We start from the raw sequence: 20,122 nt of genomic DNA on the forward strand, positions 1-20,122 counted from the left end.
GCTGCTGAGGTAAAGGTTCAATCCTATATACACCCTTTATCCAGGTCACCTTCTCCTCAGCTATATGTCTCAAATCATACTACTTAGTCAGATTGAGTATTGATTTTTAATCAAATGAATACAATCTGTTCAAGCCTCCAAGAAAACATCTTTCAAATTGTATATCAGCAGGGCTGTAGCCAAGGGGGGGGGGGTTAGGGGTTCAACCCCCCCCCCCCCCCAGTTATCAGGTTAAAAAAAACCTGGTTTACTCATGAAGTTTAACTGGTTAACCAAATCCCCATGACTGAAGTTTGTCTGTCTTGAGTGTCCACTGAATTTTATTGATGGAGCCTGATTTCTAAATTATTTTGCATTATGGAACTACTCTTCATGATCCCCTTATAAAAGTTTCAACCCTCCCCCCCGGAATTTTTTTTCCTGGCTATGGCCCTGTATATCAGTGGTATCTTACCTCATATAAATTATCCAATATATATAAGAAAAATATCCTCTTTTGGAAATGTGGTCACTTAAAGACAAATTGCTTGCATATCTTTTTCTTTTGCAAACACAAACAAATAAACAAAAAAAAAACCCCACACAGAAATATCAAAGAAACGCGTTGGATATGGTTCAAGAAAATATGGACACTCTAAATGGGTTCCTGAGTCAACTCAAACACAAATGACCTCCTATATATACAATTGAAAATGAATCAGTTCAGTAAATAATATATCTGGCAAATTAGTATACTGTTTAAATTCACAGTAATATCAAACACCATCAAATGGATTGTCCCATATACATTGAAATGCAGTCGGCGTTAAATTCACAGTAATAACAAGCAGCCTCAAATGGATTGTCCAATATACATTGAAGTGCAATCGGCGTTGTATATTCTAATGCCGAGAAGAGTAAGTTCGCCACGACCGGTTTCGGCCCTGCATCAGGCCTTCCTCTGGTGGTCTGAAAATAGTTACGTACACTAACATAAGTAACAAAATATATCCATAAAACATCATCCATTGCCTAATACTAACATGGTTCCAAACTTAACACTTGTTCTCTTTAGAGATACATGTCATTTACATTATGAAATGTATATCAAAGACACCAATAGTTACATACACAAAATATAAGTAACTATCTATCCATTGAATAATAACTATAAACAACATTACAATATACTTACATAGTTCCAAATTTAACACTTGTTCTCCTTAGAGATACCTGTTTTTTACAGTGGAATCTAGGTCAAAGGAACAAGGAGTGGCCATAAGCATTAAAGAGTTACAAACATCCAAAAATTTGTTTTTAAACAAATTGTATATTTCTAAAACAGTATATACTCACGGGATACTCTGCTGTGTGTTAGGTTCTAATTGCGAGTATGGATATATTTATGGATATATTTTGTTACTTATGTTAGTGTACGTAACTATTTTCAGACCACCAGAGGAAGGCCTGATGCAGGGCCGAAACCGGTCGTGGCGAACTTACTCTTCTCGGCATTAGAATATACAACGCCGATTGCACTTCAATGTATATTGGACAATCCATTTGAGGCTGCTTGTTATTACTGTGAATTTAACGCCGACTGCATTTCAATGTATATGGGACAATCCATTTGATGGTGTTTGATATTACTGTGAATTTAAACAGTATACTAATTTGCCAGATATATTATTTACTGAACTGATTCATTTTCAATTGTATATATAGGAGGTCATTTGTGTTTGAGTCAAGAAAATATGGAACATAATTTAACCATCCCCACCCCCTAATATAGTCGTCCTAAGATCTTTGAAATCTGAACAAACCGATTTAAAAGTTACTGTATAGTTCTACTGAGTACTGCAATAATCTATATTCCTAAATTATTCAGTAACTGATTACAGAATGAATAGCATGTGGTTGAATGGGATAAGATAACAGAAAAGAGAACAACAGTTATCAACAGGAGAAGAGATTTATAGAATGATGGATACTGTTTTTCATTTACAGAATGTAAAGATTACTGGCACAGTTTGTCCACCTAGTTTATATGTAGAATTATGAAAAAGGAAGTTCTTGTTTCATTTTGTATCTTTTTATTCTTTCTTTCTTTCTTTCTTTCTTTCTTTCTAGAACTATTTTAATACTTCTGAAATAATGTCAATAGAAAAAATGTAATTATGATAGGAATTACTAAGATTTTTCCTTAATATTTATTTTATTGCTTTCTAAAAATGTTTTAGAGTTTACTAAATGAGTGACATGAAATTCAAAAAGAAGTGCAATGACGATGAGATGAAATTATATCTCACCAATTATAATTAAATATGTGATAAGGAAATGTTCTCTGGGCTTTATTTATTTTTTAAAAAAATAATCAAACCCCATCTTTGGCTGTTTTTCACAGATAGAGGAACCCAGTGTTAGAATGTCTTAGTCTTGCACTTTTGAACCTGCACTGAGTGTCAGTTTAGTTTATCGAATTTGAAGAGCAAGCCTGTGCTCAAGTGGACATGGAATACTGCTCTGCCTGGAACAATGATCAGGTATCAGAATGAACACTAGATTTAGAATGGAAATAATTTTAATATGCAGAAATTACTCTTCATTGCATACATTAGAAAAGTATGATTCCCTTCTGCCAAGACCAGTGACCCCTGTTTTCATATTTGAGGTTATAAATATTTAACTCCTAGCCAATGGTTTGTTGACCGAAATAAAGGCTACTGACTGACTGACTGACTGAATATTTAACTGCTTAGCTTTAAATTCCTTCTCATTCACCTGGTCAAGTACCCTCTGCTCCAATGTTGAACTTAGATTTTTTGTTTATCAGGAATTGGGCTGACAAATGTTTTTGAGTCCTCTGATTTGACAGAGGTTAGCCTCTCATTTTATATCAGGCTGGAGGTTACCAGTAGCAACTTGGCAAATGAATTTGTAGAATCCTATCTGAAACCACTTAAATAATGTCACCAGTCATACCTTGTGCATATTAGGACAAACATGAAGGAAGCATTCTTTGCCATGACAAATACATGATCTTTCTCTCTACTTGTTAATCTTGCTATTTAGGTATCTTATATTTGCTGTAGACTTGTAATTAGAAAACTTTTAAAGATATTTTATTTTATGGTCTCCACTCTCAGAATAACTGTGTCTACTAAATTATGGACCAGAACAATTTTCCAGTCCATTCTGTCTCCCAAAAGCTACTTTATGCTTAGCTTCTTTTTAATTGGTAAACTAAAATCCCTATTCTTCATCTCCCCCTTTCTAGTTCTTAGGCTATTGCTGTGTAATAAATCATTCCTTAATAATATAGGAAAATATTAGTCTAGGCACCTTGTTCTGCTATGTCAACCACTTTATCTTATATCAAGAACAATTATTTTGAATTATATTATAGCATTGATATTGGACAGTTGGTATCAGTACTTACACATGTGAAAATCGGGTTAGGGACAACGTGTCTTCCATTGTAACTTACTTTCCTTATCACAATAATCCTCCTGTTCATTAATGGTTCATGCCAGTCTCTAGTCTGTACAGTGTTCTACATTTTGCTAGAGTCAGATGATTATCTAAGGAACATGAATTGATATTGTTTTCCAGTCCATTGTTACTCCTTCTTTACTAACTAACCTCACTGTCTGCTAACACAGAGGTTTTTAAAGTTCCTTTTTTATAGATTGTGACTCTCAAATTCTGGTCATATCATATGGAAGTTTCAAAGAGTTGTAGTAAAGAAAAAGTCACATTTTGAAACTCCTTCATAATTTGTTTCCTTAAGGCTGATGACATCTCGTCTTATAACCTTCTCAATCTTATGAATACAGACTGAGATGCCATTGCCAACCATAAATGAATAGCAGTCTATGGCATCTTATAGTCTGCCAGTGGCAGGGAAGAATTTTCCTCTCTTTTCTTCATATGTAGTATCTTGTTGTTTGTTCTTTATTTCTATGTAAAATTTGTTTTAATTTAAATGTATTTGATATAATATATTAAATTGATTTAATATATTGTAGTTTAAAGTGAAGTACTTTAAAGACAAATAATGACTTTTGCTAAGGTATTCCCTTCTTTACAGAAGTAGTGTTACAAGGCATTTATATTTTCTGTAGAGAAGTTTGTTCTGTCTGAAGGTAGGAAAGGCTTGAGGCTGCTTGTGATCTAAATTCCAACTCACACAAAAGGGGTTGATGATAAATAGATAGGTGGCCATGGGACCGCCTTAGATTTGGGATGGCTAAGGCACATGTGGTTGGTTACACTAATAAAACATTGGGAATATATGGCTTTTTCATGTTGATATAGTGATTGTGAGAAGTGGTGATACTGTAATACTTACTAGTATGTAATTGGCATTATGCAGCAGTTTTTTTTTTTTTATAATACTAGACTGGGAGCATGTCTTGACACCCGTGTAATGTATTGAGGAGCCAGATCAGCTCCATGGTTGTTATATGATGCATAGAGTTGATCTGGTAGTAACTGGTTTCGCCACTGCTTACCCATTTAGCTCCTGAACTGGCTCGTGGGCTGACAGTGTAGAGAAATTAAAACAGTGATCAACTCTTAGGAGTGTTAATAAATTATAGGAAGCTTTGCAAGTGAGTATTTTGTTTTTGTAACTGTCATTATGTTGCATATGATTTATGGCAACTCAATGAATAAGAGGCCTCCAAGTCGCTCTGTTTACTTCTTTCAGACTCAGGGCTATTGCTTTTTTGATTCATATGGAATGCCATTTTTTAATTTCCTACTGTTTTCTATCTTACTAATCATTCCTATCCTTTCTAGTGAATGGTTCTGACTTTTAATCATGTATCCAGCATTAGCATTATTATGAATTGTATACATAAATTTAGAAAATGAATGAGTTATGTTAGATTTTTAAAAATATGGCGCTGTGTATTTTCCTGTAGGAGACGGTGTGTACTTGACATAGAAGGAAGCCAGGTTTTTTTTTATAGACTCATTGCATTTGATGACAGTAGAGAGCTTTTTTTTTGTCTCCATTGCTGTGTGACAGCAGTGATTCTTTTCTACATGTCATTCAAATAGGCACTGTGCGTCCTTAGCATTGTTTTCATTATCTTCCCACTTGCCCCACACCCCTCCCAGCTGGCAGGGTCTGCATCATAACCCTTTGAGACCATGTCGCAGGCATTTGATTGGTGGCGTCTCCTTCTGTGATGAGATTTCTCTTAAGAAAGACAAGCTGCAAGTGCCGTTTTCTGATTGGCTATCTCGCTTGTCTCTTCTTCCCCCACCCCCAGAATACACCAGAGCAGCCTCTGTTCTGAAGCCTAAAAGAGCCCCGTATACATCCATTCATGAATCCGTGACGTCAGTAGCCTCAGTGTTCTCCTTTGCAGCAGGATTGCAGGATTATATGGGTGGAATTTCCTTGCTGTATTTTACACCGTATATGTGTGTATGTATATATGCATCGCCAACCATCTCGTAATGAAAAAAATGGAGAAGAATGATAGAAATTACCCATCAATGTAAGTATATTGGCAAAAGTCTTCTTCCTTTAAGGGCTGTGTTTGCAGAATGACTGGTGTTACCTTCTTGCCATTTATTTTGAAGGAACAGATGGATGGAGTGTGAGTGGACTAGAAAAAATGGTGAAAGACACCATATTAAAGGCAACAATATTTCTGTGTCTGGCAGCCGTTCATCCCTTTACTTGTCTGTGGAATAAACATAGATTTGTTTCATTTATATATCTGTATGTAGTGTCATAGTCCTTGAATCTTTTTGCAAAAGGAGGGAATGAATTTCAGTAGCTATCTGATAAGACAAAGATTGTGAATATTAAGGAAAATAATGACATCCGATGTTTCAGAATACAGTGTTTGGTTTCTCCCCACCTCCTTCTGAAAATGTAATCTTTTTGTCTGCTGGTGTGGCTTTGCTGCCATGTTAATACATCTCACATATGTATGTCAGTATGGTTTGAGCAGATGATGGAATAATACGAATCATTTTAGATGTTACGATGTTTTTATTGCTGAGTAGCTGTTTCTATTTCTTTGAATGAACTGATTTTAACTAATTGTTCAGCAACAGACACTTTCTATTAGTAATCATAGCTATATTTACAGCAATGTTGTTTCTTCAAAAATATGTAATTAAGCTGTGTTCTTTATATCGAGTAATATTGATAGTTATTTCTATTTGTTGCTGGTCAATATGTGATTCCCCCTCCCCCCCCCCCCCCCCCCCGGAGTATGAATTTACTACTTGCTGTTGAAATCAATGGGGGCTATATATCTTATTCCTTTTAGAATTTAACAGCAAATACAAATAACATAACTGGAGACAGCAGTTACAAGTTTTGCTTTAGAAGTAAGAATTTGCGTTAATCTTCATCAGCAATCTCTGCCAAGTTATTGTGTAGCAATTTTCTGTAATTATTACTGAAACTGGAAATATTTCAATGGCTGTATTTTTACATTCTATAGAATCAAAGGTAAGAGTATAAAACTGGATTTTGATTGCAGTGTTTGGAAAAACACAGCCTATCTTTATTATCTAGTGAGATATTTACCCCATTGAAATCTGTCTTTCCCTTTACTTTTCATTCTTTCTACTTCCTGTCTTCGTATATCTCTCATTTCAGAGTAGTGGAAAGTGCATGTGAAATATTTATTATAAGATTTTTTTTTGTAATTTAAGAATATTTCTGTATTTATTGTAATAGCTTGACAGATATTTTGGATATGCATTTAACTTCTTAAATTATAATAAAGATAGTGCAATCAGTTTTTGCTTTGTAGTTTGTATGTTCATTCCCTCCATAATGCTAAGATTGCCAACTAATCAATCTTCACAGATTTTTAATAGAGAGACTTACATTTCTTCTCTGTCTTGTGCTCTGCAGAGGCCAGGATTTCCCCTTTTCTCATAGTCTTGCTACTGGATAAATCACTTTCCAACTTTGTGGGAGGAATTATATAAAGGTTCTAGCTTTGACCTTCAAGCCTACATAGAACGACATTTTATTAGTCTCATTAATGTCAGTAAGACATATTAGCCATGATTAAAATTCTGTCTAATGCATGACAGTCTTAGTCTGGACCTAGCTCTAGGCAACCTTATGACTATAGACTGATATTTAAAAAGCTAGTATGAAAAGGCCTTCAGAAAAATAAGTAAAATGAAACACCAATTCACATTCTTCTTCTTACATAATCATAAATAGTAACATGAAGATTTTTCATAAGCTGTCTCATACAAATTGCATAGTGGTGCTCAGTGGAATCAGACGGGATTGAAATGCAATAAGTATGAAACAGAGACCTTAATTCAACCGTGGAGCATTTATTTATTTATTTATTAAAAAAGAAAACAGGTTCTACTAAACACATCCTTGCATTGGTGATCTTATTAACTAAACAGAGTGATAAAAATTTAAAGGTTTTGTTCTAATTAAAGCCATAGCTGAAAGTATGCTGATAACACTTAGCTCTGTTTCTCCTTGCTATCAGCCAAGTGGAATTGTTCAGGTACTAGTAGATTGGATGAGGGCCAGTGAAATAAAGTTCAGCCCTAACAGGATGGACACTAAGTGAAATAAGGTCCACCAAGTGGGTAAGCAACCTGTCTCCTTACTCACACCCTTCTCTTAGCAAAGTAAGGCTCTTAAATCCCACTTAATAATGCCTACATTTGACTGACCTTCTTCACTCATTCACCCCACACTTCATCATGCTATCCTTTCCCATCTTAACTCTGGAACCAACTGTCTTTATTCCACCAGCCTTACTCAAATCCCTCCAGACATTTTACTAATCATTGTCCACTCTCAATATTCCATTTGCCCCTTCCAACCTGCTCATTACCTCTGTTATTCAATATATAGTAAACCAAATTAATTTTAATACCTAAGACATTATCTTCAAAAAGTCAATGATATCATAGTGACACTCTTACCAGAAAAAAGGTAAATATATTGGGAGTATTCCTGGGTTTCAAGGTCACTGAAGGGTACTGTTTGGTCTTCTAGCTATAATCATTCTTGGATAGGGATATGGTGGTTGCAGTTTAGTTCATGTGCTGGTTTTTTTTCCATGTAGAGTACTACATGGGATTGCTCATGAAAATGACATAGAACTTTCAGCTAGTACAAAATGCAGATAGCAGACAAATATTTGGAATATCATAGATACACTCTAGTTTTAAAGGAATTGTAGTAGTTGTCAGTATGCTTCTGAGTTGAGCTACGGACATTAGTAATTAATTTCAAAGCTCCAAACTAGTGAGAGACCTTGATACTTGGTGAAGACAGTATATCAAAGCACAAAAAATAGTTTCTCAGTTATTGTAAATACACATGTGGCAAATTTTACAGTGTTATTTCAGTATAGTGGTTAGATTACCAGGAAAACCTGTGTTCAAGATTCCTGAACTGTGATGACTTGGGTAATTTACTGCCTCACAAACAAGTCTATCACGTGTTCTTCTTGGTATTAAAAAAATTGGGGTCAGTTTTTCTATGCTGCCCTGATCCCCATGGTGCACAAACTTCTAAATTAAGAGAGGCACTGGGGACAACAGGCTAGGTATGCCACTTAATTAGATGTTTTTCATTTGCCTATAAAAATACATAGTTGTGGGCAAAACTTGGACCATGGTTGCAAAATTCATTTTCTTTTCATTGATTCTGAAAATTGATTTACATTAATATGATGTAATGATCAAGAGCTTATATGGTGCCATCTCTTCTCCTTTCCAAAACCCCTTCTTAGTTTTTGTAGGCCTCTCACCTCCATTTTTTCTTGTTGATGATTAAGCTCCTTTTTTTTTTTTGGCCTTTACTGTCTGCCCAAATTTCAGCCTCTTTCATTTTTCTTTTTCTCTCTTTCTGTTTGTCTTGTCCTGTTGTCTGTCCCAGTAAGAGTGTTTGGTTCACTTGTCTGCCTCTCATATACTCTCACTGCTTGTCTTAGTAGCAATTCATGAGTCAGCAGTTGAACCAAATAATTAACTTATTTCTTTCTCCAATTCTATTTAGCGAGCAGGCATAATGATTAACGAGTCAAATCTCTCATTAACATAAATCCTATTTACCAACAGGTCCATCTTTTCAATCTCTTAAAATATAATACTAACACTGTTAGCATAATCATGAGCCTAGAATTTAAACGAATTATCATTAATGAGTTAATCTATTAACCATTAATATGTTAAAATGTAACGTAACCATGCTAGTGGGGAAACAATTGTTTACAGTAGTTGTAGAGATCTGATTATCCCCCTTCCCAATGTGCAAGAGAGAATAAATGCATTCTGGGATTCTTGAACAGAATGCTAGTGGTATCATTCATGCTGAATTTTTGACACTTAATTCCTCACTCTACTGTGAAAATAAATGCAAATAGAATTTTGTCATTGTTTGTGCTATTATTCTTAGTATAAGGTGCCCAAAATATCTTTACAACTTGAATTCTATATAAATTGAAATCGTCAAGATAGTTTTTGAATATCCAGTATTTATAAATGGGAGGCAGCTAAAGTATGTTGTCTGGTTTTACTTGGACCCCAACAAATCTACATCTTACTGTGACAATACCAGGAGAAAATGGATCTCCTATTCTCCTTTTGTGGATTTGCTTGTTTACTGTGATATTGCAACTACTAATTTGATTTTGGGTTGTATTTATGATATGACATTATTAAGAAAACATAAAGTGAACTTCCTACTGGATGTGAGAGGTTAAATGTGTGACAAGATGATGGAGAATACTTGCCCCACACATGTATATTTTAAAATGCATGAGTCTAGATATATTTTATTTCTCAGCATAATTGTTAAGAACAGTGTTCACTATCACATCACATCATTATGCAACCTTATTTCCTGTGATATTAGATTATGCAATTCTTGAGCCATAAGATGTGGAGCCTGAAAATGCTTTACATTGAAACAGTACTAAATATCGTACACATACATGACAAAATACATAAACATAATACTTTGTGTTTACAAAATGATGTATCCATTTCCCTGGGCCGTGTAAATCTGTCTGAGAAATAATTTGAGATGGTATTTTTCATATATTTCGAGCAGAATTCAACTGTTTTGACAGTTGTGATACAGGCATGTCCTTAGCTTTGATTTTTTCTCTACTACCTGTTTTTTTGTATCCCTGGCATATCCAAGGTCCTTGTGCTACTGTACACATAACTAGTTTTCAAATTCATGCAAAAGTTATAATTATCTTTGGTTTTTCTTGTTACACATATAGTAAAATCTAATCAGAGGAATGCTTTGTTAATTGTTAATTTCTAGTTTGCTTTGTCTAGTCTGGTATTTTTTCCTCACACATAGTTGTCAGATCTTTTCCAGTTCTAATCTGTCCTGAGTTAAAAAATTAATGTATTCTATGTTAGATGTATCTAAAGTGGGAATGGCAACCAGTCATATTCTTTAATGTCAGCAATCCTATGTATGTGAATTAAAAGTTACCAGTAATATTTACATTTAAATGACAAAGGATCAGTCCTGTTTATCCAGTAGTGCTGTCCAGCAAAATGTTTTGTCATAGCAGCCATCTTGAAATAGTTTGTTTATATAAATGCTATAAAAAGACAGCAAAGTAATAATGAAAATAATTTTAAACTAGGTTCATTCTGTGGTATATTGTGCATTATAAAATAATACTTACATTTAGAATCATTTAAATATTTTGAGTTTAAGATTATAAAAGTTTTAAAATGAATTCTGTGTTAATAATAGGCATTCACAATCAATATTGCCTAACTTTCTCATATTCTGCCCTCCCCCCCCCCCCCACTTCTTCAGGCATTCAGGCCACTACTTCCTACACTAGGAGTAAACATCTTGTTTTCTTGAAGCAATACCTGTGCCTGTTTGCTCCATGCACACCTACAATACAATGACCAGTTCTCAGGAGCCCCTGACCTGGTCTTCCTCTACAACCATTATCGCCAAGACCCTCAGTGAAGACATACAGTTCAGTGGGATGCATGGAGAACATAAACCCACAGCTCTTCATCCTTCACCTGAGATTATAGAGGATGTACAAGGCAAGGGTTTACTTCATAACAGTGCATCAGAGACTATGAATAGCTCAGTTGTCACAACAGTATTGACCAGTGTGAGTGAGGATTCAAGGGACCAATTTGAAAACAGTGTGCTCCAGTTAACGGAACAAGATGAACTGGAAACTCCTGTCCATCAGGGCAACAAGGACAATGTAGTTGGAGAGACCAACAGTGGAACAGAAGATATCAAAATCCAGTTCAACAGATCAGGCAGTGGAAATGGTGGATTTCTTGAGGGACTCTTTGGCTGTTTGAAGCCAGTTTGGAATATTATAGGAAAAGCCTACTCTACTGACTACAAGCTACAGCAACAAGGTAAACCAAATAAATGCAATAATGCTTTTTTGTTTTAAAACTCTTTTCAGGGATAAGACTTGGTAGTAGAGGGAAGTTGTTGTCCTCCAGAATTACAAACCAACATCTTGGTGTTGGACCATTTTTTAGTTAGTTTGTTTTATTTTGCATATACCGTAACAAGTATTTGGGGGTCAACAATCAAATAGTTGAACTTCTTAGTGTAGTTATGGCAAAAGAAATATATGTATGTAATTGTACAAGACACGGAACAAGCCAGAATGGCATGTTCGATTGATTGATAGGGAAAGCACCATGTACAGCAGAGATTAATACTGAGGTTTTTTTTTTAAAGTAGATCCTTTTTTAAAATGGAGCTGACATTGCTTTTCAACTGTTCTCAGCTCCTTGATAAATGTTATGGTTTCATCTCTGTGCACCAAAGGCAAAATTAAGCTTCACATATTAAATTGGTGATTTTTCAGTGTTTGTTTATCAAAATAATTGGATGTTCTGTGGCCTTGGTTCTGAAACCAATTATCTATACGGGCCACATACTGTAAACTTGGTACATGCTTTGTTGTACATTGGATACATCATACATTTCCAGAGACTATTTTTCAGAGGAAGCTGACCCAAGTGACTAAGAAAAAGAGCCCTGAAATAGTCATAACTGTAACAGAAAGGAGGAAACCATGAAAATGAACAAAATCTGGCTACCAGTATTTAAAAAACTCAAAAATCAGAACAGTAAATAAGAAGCAACACTCTGAAAACAGAGGAGTTCCAGACATGGGAACCAGGGGCAGCTAACGTCTCTGAACAAAGGATGCCCCCAGGCAGGAAGAAGCCAGGAGATGAAGTTATTCAATGCTAATTAAGGTGATTAACTACAACATTCACACTGGCCTCCAACTGAAAAGAGTTCTCTCACCCTGGACTTTCCACAGATATATATAAACCTTCCTTTCTTAGTTTCTCCATACCTCAAAACCTCTGAGGATGCCTGCCATAGATGTGGGCGAAACGTCAGGAGAGAATACTTCTAGAACATGGCCATATAGCCCGGAAAACATACAACAACCCTGTATACAGGGTGTTTGAAAAAGAACTCCCTATTCACCATTTAAATTAAATGGTGAATAGGGAGTTATTTTTCAAACACCCTGTATTACTACAAGTTGAATATCTCCTATCTGAGTATTACTGCAGGTTGAGTATTCTTTTTCTGAAATTACTGGGATTTTGATTTAAAAAAAAAAAAAAAGTTTTGGCATATTTGCCATTCTGGAGACTGGACCTGAGTATAAATCAAAATTCATTTATATACATCCTATACACATAATCTAAAGGTCATTTTATGTTTTTATATTTTTAATAATTCTGTGCAGGAAACAAAATTGGTGTACATTTAAGTATCAGAAAGCAAAGGTGTATATTTTAGCCACTCATATTGGAGAGTTATAGATTTTAGAGCATTTCAGATTTGGACCTCATAATAAGGGATACTCAACCTATACTGTTATTACTACTACTATGATTATTACTTCTAATTTATTTATATAGTGTCATTAGTGTGTATGGGGCTTTCCATAAGTGGTTTACCATTTTTAATTTGATAATTACTTATGTACCCCGTAGCTCCACTTCTAAACTCTAAAAGTAGAATTAAGCATTTACATTTCTCTCACACTTCTGGCTTCAATTCACCATACCCAACAGGCAGTATAAACCGCCAAATCATCCCCTTAGACTGGTGAGTTATCATGTTTGTTGTCCTATCTCACGTTCTCATCTTTTGTAGGAGAGAGGGGTATCTTGTGATTCTTCTCTTATATTTGTGAGAGAAATGTAAGGAGGTACTTCTTGTCTTTTTATCTTTTTTTTTAAAAAAACACTTTCTCTAGTTGTAAAGCTTTTGCGCACCAGTCATGTTCAACAGGGCAGCAGAATATAGAGGTTCTGAATGTTTTTCTTTTTCTTTTGTCACTTGTCAAAAAGCAGCTGTTTGCAGTCGGTGCATACTTAATGTTTCTTCTTTGTGGTCTCAAATGGAGTACTTGCATCTGTACAATGCACTGTTTGAATTCTTCTATAGCAATTACGTAAGCTATAGCTGTTGGTGTTCTCCATCCTCTGAAGTTTATTATGAGTGTCCTAACAAGAGTGCCATCTCTTCCCATGATTCTCACCTGGTTTAGCAGCACTGTGACTTACCTTATCGTCATATTCTAACCAACTACCAACACAGTTGCCAGATGAAATCAGACTTTCATTCATGCCTGATGCCTTTGGTACTTTCTAGAGAAAGGTCTCCTTCTCATTCTTGGCAAACTCAATGTACTGTTTCTGGCCAATCAGGCACTGCAGAAATTACTCATACTGGCTACCCATTCTCATCAACCAAAAACTGTGACCCAACATGAGGGTCATAGTTCAAAAAAACCTCTCCACCAGCACTTCCTCGTTCCCATTCTCAGATTAAAAAGACCACATTACCTGCTTGAATCTCTCTTCCATGTTTGATGATATGGATTCAGACTCTTTTTTGTCTCCTCGGATATGCTCCCATTTATTCCTTTCCAAGAGTTTTGCAAAAGCCTGAGTCTGTGTCTCCTGCAGATGATGTTTGCTCCTTTTCAGAGCAAATTCTGCATGTGGTGCGTGCATTAGATGTACAAGTCAAGCAATAAAAGTGTGAACTGATGGACCTGGTGTATAACTGGATTCAAGGTAAAGTACCCACACCTGTGTTGATTCACTTTCTTCCTTCCCTGGCCAAGACTGCTTGTAGATCATGAACTATCCCATCCATGATACACCCACTTTGAAGAAAATTTCTGGATTGTACCAAGTTTCAGAATCTAGTGTGGACTGGTTTCTACACCACACAATTCCATTGTTGTAGAAGCAGCTCATTCAACCTCATTACAGAAGAAGCACATGATTTCTTCTGATAAGAAAAGGAGTAAGTTCAACACAATTGTTGAGAAGTTCTATCCTACATCGTTTCTGTGTTTAAGAATTATTAACTATGAGGCATGTATTTTGGTTTAGCAATAGCACCTCTGGAAAAGAATGACCCATCTTCCTACAAAACTTTCAGAAAAGGACAAGCAACTGGCAAGGGCTCTACAAACCAAGGTGATGACTCTTGGCAGCTGCTATTGCCTTACAGAGACATGTGTGGCTGAGATCATTGAGATTGTGGAATGAAGCAAGATCCAAGATTGAGGATTTGCTTTTTGATGAAGGGGGTTTATTTAAACTGAGTGACAGGTGACAAACTAGAACTTAGGCAGAAAATGTGCAATACAGCATATTATTTTGGTTTGCCATCTCAAATCTGTCAGTTGTTCTGATCCTGTTATAGCTGGCCTTCTGATCCCAGAAGATCTTTTCATCTGATATTATATCAATGGTATCGTACTGAGCCGTTCCCATCTACATCTTCGTGCAAGGCCTTACATCCAGCAGATACCACCTTCAGTCCTCCAGCAAAAGATCTTGGGAACTAATTTAAGTGATGCCTTTGACTGTCCAGTTGCACTTCTTCCTACTGCTTCTCCTTGTTTCGGTGACATATTCTTATCGGCACTGTGCTTGGGCTGCTATAACCTCAGACACTTTCCATTGAGAGAAGGTCATTCTAAGATTGGATATTTCTTTTTTATCTCAGGGGATATCACCATTTCACACCAACCAGGACATTGTATTGCCTGCTGTTATGCATACTTGGGCTATGGGCTTGAAAAGGACTTCATTACCTGGATGTTAGAAACCTGCTATGTTGAAAGAAGAGTGGGGCTCCATTAATATTTTTGTAAATTTTTTGTATGCTACTTCTCCAAGAGGCTTGAACTGCTGCTATCGAAGAAGTGCTTCTCAAAGTGGGTGATTTCTACCATTCACTTGGCCAAGAATGACCCTGCATGTTTGTGGCCATTTTGCTAAGGGCTGTGCCTTCCTGAGGACCCTGCCTTAGAGGATTGAGCAGCTGTGTGATCACAGGCTTTTGACCTTTATTTCTCTTTATACAATAGATGCATGGTCAAGAACTTATGCCACCTTTTAAAAAGCTGTATTGTTTTCCTTCTTTGACACAATATCTGAGAGTCCTATGTTTTCTTCATCTGTAACATGACGATTACCATCATATATGGTTAGCAACTTGCTAATCTCCTATTTGTGTAAGTCACAGAAGACAGAAGGACAGGTTTCATACCTCTTGTCCTGCTCTTCCTTAGATCTTTGGATGCTGCTCCTATGGCATCAATGGAACTGAGGGTTTAGGTGGAAATTGCACCAACATGACACCTGTAGTGGGTTGGGTTACTGACCAAAACTTACGTAATAGCTTTAGAAGATTCCGAACAGCGCACTATGCAGGTGTAGAAAACCCATTTTTGTGAGTTCATAGATGACCACTCAAAGAACAACAGTTACAGGAATACAGCCTGTCTTTTTCCAATTATATGTATTATGTTTATTATTAGATACATGGGAAGTTCCTTTCGAAGAGATTTCTGAGCTACAGTGGCTGGGTAGTGGAGCACAAGGAGCTGTGTTCTTAGGAAAATTTCGAGCAGAGGAGGTAGCCATCAAGAAAGTGAGAGAACAGAGTGAAACTGATATCAAGCATTTGAGAAAGCTGAAACATCCAAACATCATTGCATTCAAGTAGGTTACAATGAGTATCTCGACTCTTTCTAGAATAACTATTCCTATTCAGACTTTAAAGCTTTGTGAGTCTTCAAGTCCTGCTCAAATGATAACAATTCCTTTTGGCCTTCAAAACTTATCAGAAAATCCTGACTACAATGTAAATATCTATCGATGCTTGTTGATGGCACAATACTATTCTTATATTCTATTTTGTATAGGAGGTTATGGCAAGGAGGTGATATTAAGAATATATAGATTTTAAGTTCAATGTACTTTCTATATGGGAGAAAGAAGAATGTATTCAGTATGAACTTTTGAGAACCTTCATTGGGGAGCATATTTTTTTTGGTAAAAAATGAGTTGATTAAACGTGTCAGCCCTTTTATTATGCTGCTGCTGCTGTTGTTGTTATTATTATTATTTTATTATTTATACTCTGCTTTATCTCTCCCGGAAGAGACTCAAAGCAGCTTATTATAAAAACATTAGCATACAATTTAAAATATACAAATATGCAAATATTAAAACAGAATTAAATATAAACAATATTAAAACTGTCCCTGTTAAAAACCATTGAAACATATTCAAACACCACAGCAGCCTCTGAATTGATCTTAAAAACCTTATTTAGAAGCCTGTTTGAATAAAAAGGGTTTAGCCTGCCTCTGGAAGGACAGCAGGGAGGGGGCCATTCTGGCTTCCCTGGGCAGGGAGTTCCAGAATTGAGAGGCAGCCACCGAGAAGGAAGGCTTGCTCTCTTGTTCCCACCAACCAAGCTTGAGATGGGGTTGGGACCAAGTGATGGGCCTCTCCTGAAGATCTCAGGGCCCTGGCAGGGTCATACAAGGGGATGCGGTTAGCCAAATGACCTGGAGCTGAACCGCCCAGGGCTTTAAAGGTCATAACCAGCACTTTGAATTTTGCCCTAAAATAGACTGGCAGCCAGTGGAGCTGCTGCAACAGGGGAGTTGTCCACTCCCTGTAACCAGCCCCAGTTAGCAATCTGGCTGCAGCTCTTTGAACCAGCTGAAGTTTCAGAGCACTCTTCAGAGGGAGCCCCATGTAGAATGCATTACAGTAATCTAGACAGCACCTAACTAAGGCATGTACCACCATGGTCAGATCTGGCTTCTCAAAGAATGGGCGCAGTTGGCACACAAGTTTTAATTGTGCAAAGGCCATCCTGGCCACTGCAGATACCAGGACTTCAGGTCCAGTGCCAAGTCCAGGAGGACCCCCAAACTGCGAATCTGTGTCTTCAGGGGGAGTGTTACCCCCTCCAGCACAGGCTGGACCCCTATTTCCTCATCTACCTTCTGAATGACTAGGAGTACCTCTGTCTTGTCTGGATTAAGTTTCAGTTTGTTTGTCCTCATCCAGTCCATTACTGATAACAGACACTGGTTTAGGGTCAAGACAGCTTCCTTGGCATTAAGTGGAAAGAAGTAGTAGAGTTGGGTGTCATCTGCATATAAGTGGCATCCTACTCCAAAACTCCAAATGACCTCTCCGGAGGGGGACAAAATGGAACCCTGAGGAACCCTACAGGTCAATGGCCAGGGGTTTGAACTATAGACAGTGGTATCGAAAACCACTGAGATCCAGGAGAACCAACAGGGACATACTCCCCCGTCTAGCTCTCTGTGTAGGTCATCCACCAAGGTGACCAAAGCTGCCTCTGTTCCATAGCCAGACCTGAAACCAGATTGAAATGGATCTAGATAACCCACTTCATCCAGAAATCCCTGTAGTTAGGAGGCCACCACACATTCCAAAACCTTTCTCAGAAAAGGGAAGGTTGGACACTGGTTGGTAGTTGTCCATTATAGAGCGGTTCAGGGATGGCTTTTAAAATATAGGTCTCATGACTGCCTCCATTAGGCAATTTGGAACTTTGCCTTGTTCCAAGGAGGCCTGTCCCACTTTGGCCTGTTTAATCAACCAGGAAGGGCAAGGATCTAGAATACATGTGGTAGCTCTCACCTCTCCAAGGATCCTCTCCACATCCTCAGGCTGCACAAATTAAAAGGTATCCATCAACATTGGACAACCAGGAGCCAAAGTCACATCCATTGGAACTTTATCAATAACAGGATCCAAGTTGGAATGGATCTGAGTGACTTTGTGCAAAGTGCCTTGCAAATTCTTCACAGCAGGCTGCTGAATTGTTAGGGATTTCTCCTTGATTACGCCCTCTGACCACTCGAAATAGCTCAGCTGGATGGTTCCTTGCAGTTGTAATGGTGGCAGCAAGGAACAATTTCTCTGCTGCCTCCATTGCCTCAGAGTAGGCTTTCAAACACTCTCTAGCTCATGCTTAGTCAGATTCACTTCGAGTTCTCTGCCAATGTTGTTCTAGTCTCTGTGTCACTTGATTCATCATCACCAACTCCTTGGAAAACCAAGGGGCTGGTTTGGCTCTGCTCCAAGTGAGGGGACGTTCAGGAGCGATTCTGTCCACTGCTCTGGCCATTTCTCCATTCCAGAGATGAGCCAGAGCTTCATATAACTGTGAAAGATCAATACCAGTTTAAGCATTGATGTTTAGGCTGAAATAGTCAATTCTGAGAAGACCTTTAATTCTTCATATAATGTAGATATACATACGAACAACTGGTTAGTAAGAAATAGTAGTTTGGGATCATAGAAAATAAATGCTATACAATTTCTGTTACCAACTAGAATTATGAACGGGCAACATGTTTCTGATGAATTTTGGTCATAAGATGCCATTGTTTTGAATTTGATTCTTTTCATTTATAATTCCATTTTCATCATAGGGGCGTTTGCACGCAGGCACCTTGCTACTGTATAATAATGGAATATTGTGCACAAGGACAGCTGTATGAAGTATTGCGAGCAGGTAGGAAGGTCACACCTCGTCTGCTTGTGGAATGGTCCACAGGGATTGCTAGTGGAATGAACTATTTACATCTGCATAAAATCATCCATAGAGATCTCAAGTCACCCAAGTAAGTTGCTACTTTGTGAGAGGTGCATGTTAAATATAACAACATCTGAAGTAAAGTTTAAATTGCTTTCATTCCGACACTTGGCTTCTTGTGTTTTTCATTCTTTTTCAGTGTATTAGTCACTCACAATGACACAGTAAAAATTTCAGATTTTGGTACTTCTAAAGAACTCAGCGATAAGAGTACAAAAATGTCCTTTGCAGGGACTGTAGCCTGGATGGCTCCAGAAGTTATTCGAAATGAACCTGTCTCTGAAAAAGTAGATATATGGTAAGCAATACTCTTGAAATTCCTAGTCAATTTCAATATGTGCATTAGAACTCCATTTCCCACTGAAACAAACCGTACATTCTTATGATTTGGTGGTATTGGAAGATTTCACCTTAAAGAAAAAAAAGCTTTATAAACATTTTTGATAGTATTCTCTCTGCACTTTGCTTTTGAAAAAAATGAGGCATAACTTACATGTTGAAAAATGTGTTCTTTTTATCTGTTTCCTTTCCATTTTATATAAGGTCATTTGGAGTAGTTTTGTGGGAGCTTCTCACTGGAGAGATTCCATATAAGGATGTGGATTCCTCAGCTATCATCTGGGGTGTAGGCAGTAATAGCTTGCACCTTCCAGTGCCCTCCACTTGCCCAGATGGATTCAAGATTCTTATGAAACAGACATGGTAAGAGTCGCAACCCGTGTGCCCAGCTGGTAGTGAACACAGTCCCCCCCCCCCCACCTCCATTTCAGTCTTAGTACAAGTTTTTAGCATGTCCAAGAATGAATCAAGACTGAGATCTTTGTCTGCACTAGTAGGACATTGATCTGAACAATATGCCATCATACTCTGTTATATGAATGATTAAAGCATAATTTAAAACTACTTTATTTCAAACATGTTAATCAATATGACTCTATTATTATTGTTACAAACAGGGAGGCAATAAGTTCAGTCTATTTTGTTTGCTTAATTTTTGCTTTGACTTTTGGAGCCACAGCTAAATGCTAAAAATATTGAAATGTAGGTTGAGCATCAATTTTCTGAAATGTTAATATCTGAAATACTCAAAAATCCTAAATTGTCCAGTGAGTGGTTGAAATAATGAGTCCTTCTGATGTACACAACTTTGTTTAATGT

At 37.0% G+C, this 20,122-nt stretch overlaps 1 protein-coding gene and 1 long non-coding RNA gene across 6 annotated transcripts in view; one reads left to right on the forward strand and one right to left on the reverse strand.

Annotated features, from left to right (window-relative positions):
- The window catches only part of map3k13 (mitogen-activated protein kinase kinase kinase 13), a 53,999-nt gene that overhangs the window by 15,235 nt on the left and 18,642 nt on the right, over nucleotides 1–20,122 (forward strand). For 2 of the 5 annotated variants that reach the window (XM_008106411.3, XM_062976466.1), the window contains exons 3-9: nucleotides 2,384–2,522; nucleotides 5,262–5,492; nucleotides 10,799–11,376; nucleotides 15,852–16,035; nucleotides 18,801–18,992; nucleotides 19,104–19,262; nucleotides 19,508–19,666. In XM_008106411.3, coding sequence (XP_008104618.1) covers nucleotides 10,875–11,376; nucleotides 15,852–16,035; nucleotides 18,801–18,992; nucleotides 19,104–19,262; nucleotides 19,508–19,666 — 1,196 coding nt within the window. In that variant the 5' untranslated portion in view covers nucleotides 2,384–2,522; nucleotides 5,262–5,492; nucleotides 10,799–10,874. The remainder of the gene's footprint in view (nucleotides 1–2,383; nucleotides 2,523–5,261; nucleotides 5,493–10,798; nucleotides 11,377–15,851; nucleotides 16,036–18,800; nucleotides 18,993–19,103; nucleotides 19,263–19,507; nucleotides 19,667–20,122) is intronic. The other 3 variants (XM_008106413.3, XM_008106412.3, XM_008106409.3) reach the window with 3 other exon arrangements.
- LOC134297815 (uncharacterized) lies at nucleotides 5,492–8,880 on the reverse strand. Its single transcript, XR_010004691.1, has 3 exons — nucleotides 8,760–8,880; nucleotides 6,848–6,975; nucleotides 5,492–5,681 (listed from the first exon to the last, which is right to left on the reverse strand). It is a non-coding gene; the product is annotated as an uncharacterized LOC134297815 (long non-coding RNA).

Source organism: Anolis carolinensis, chromosome 3 (genome assembly GCF_035594765.1).
Source record: "Anolis carolinensis isolate JA03-04 chromosome 3, rAnoCar3.1.pri, whole genome shotgun sequence".
NCBI lineage: Eukaryota > Metazoa > Chordata > Lepidosauria > Squamata > Dactyloidae > Anolis > Anolis carolinensis.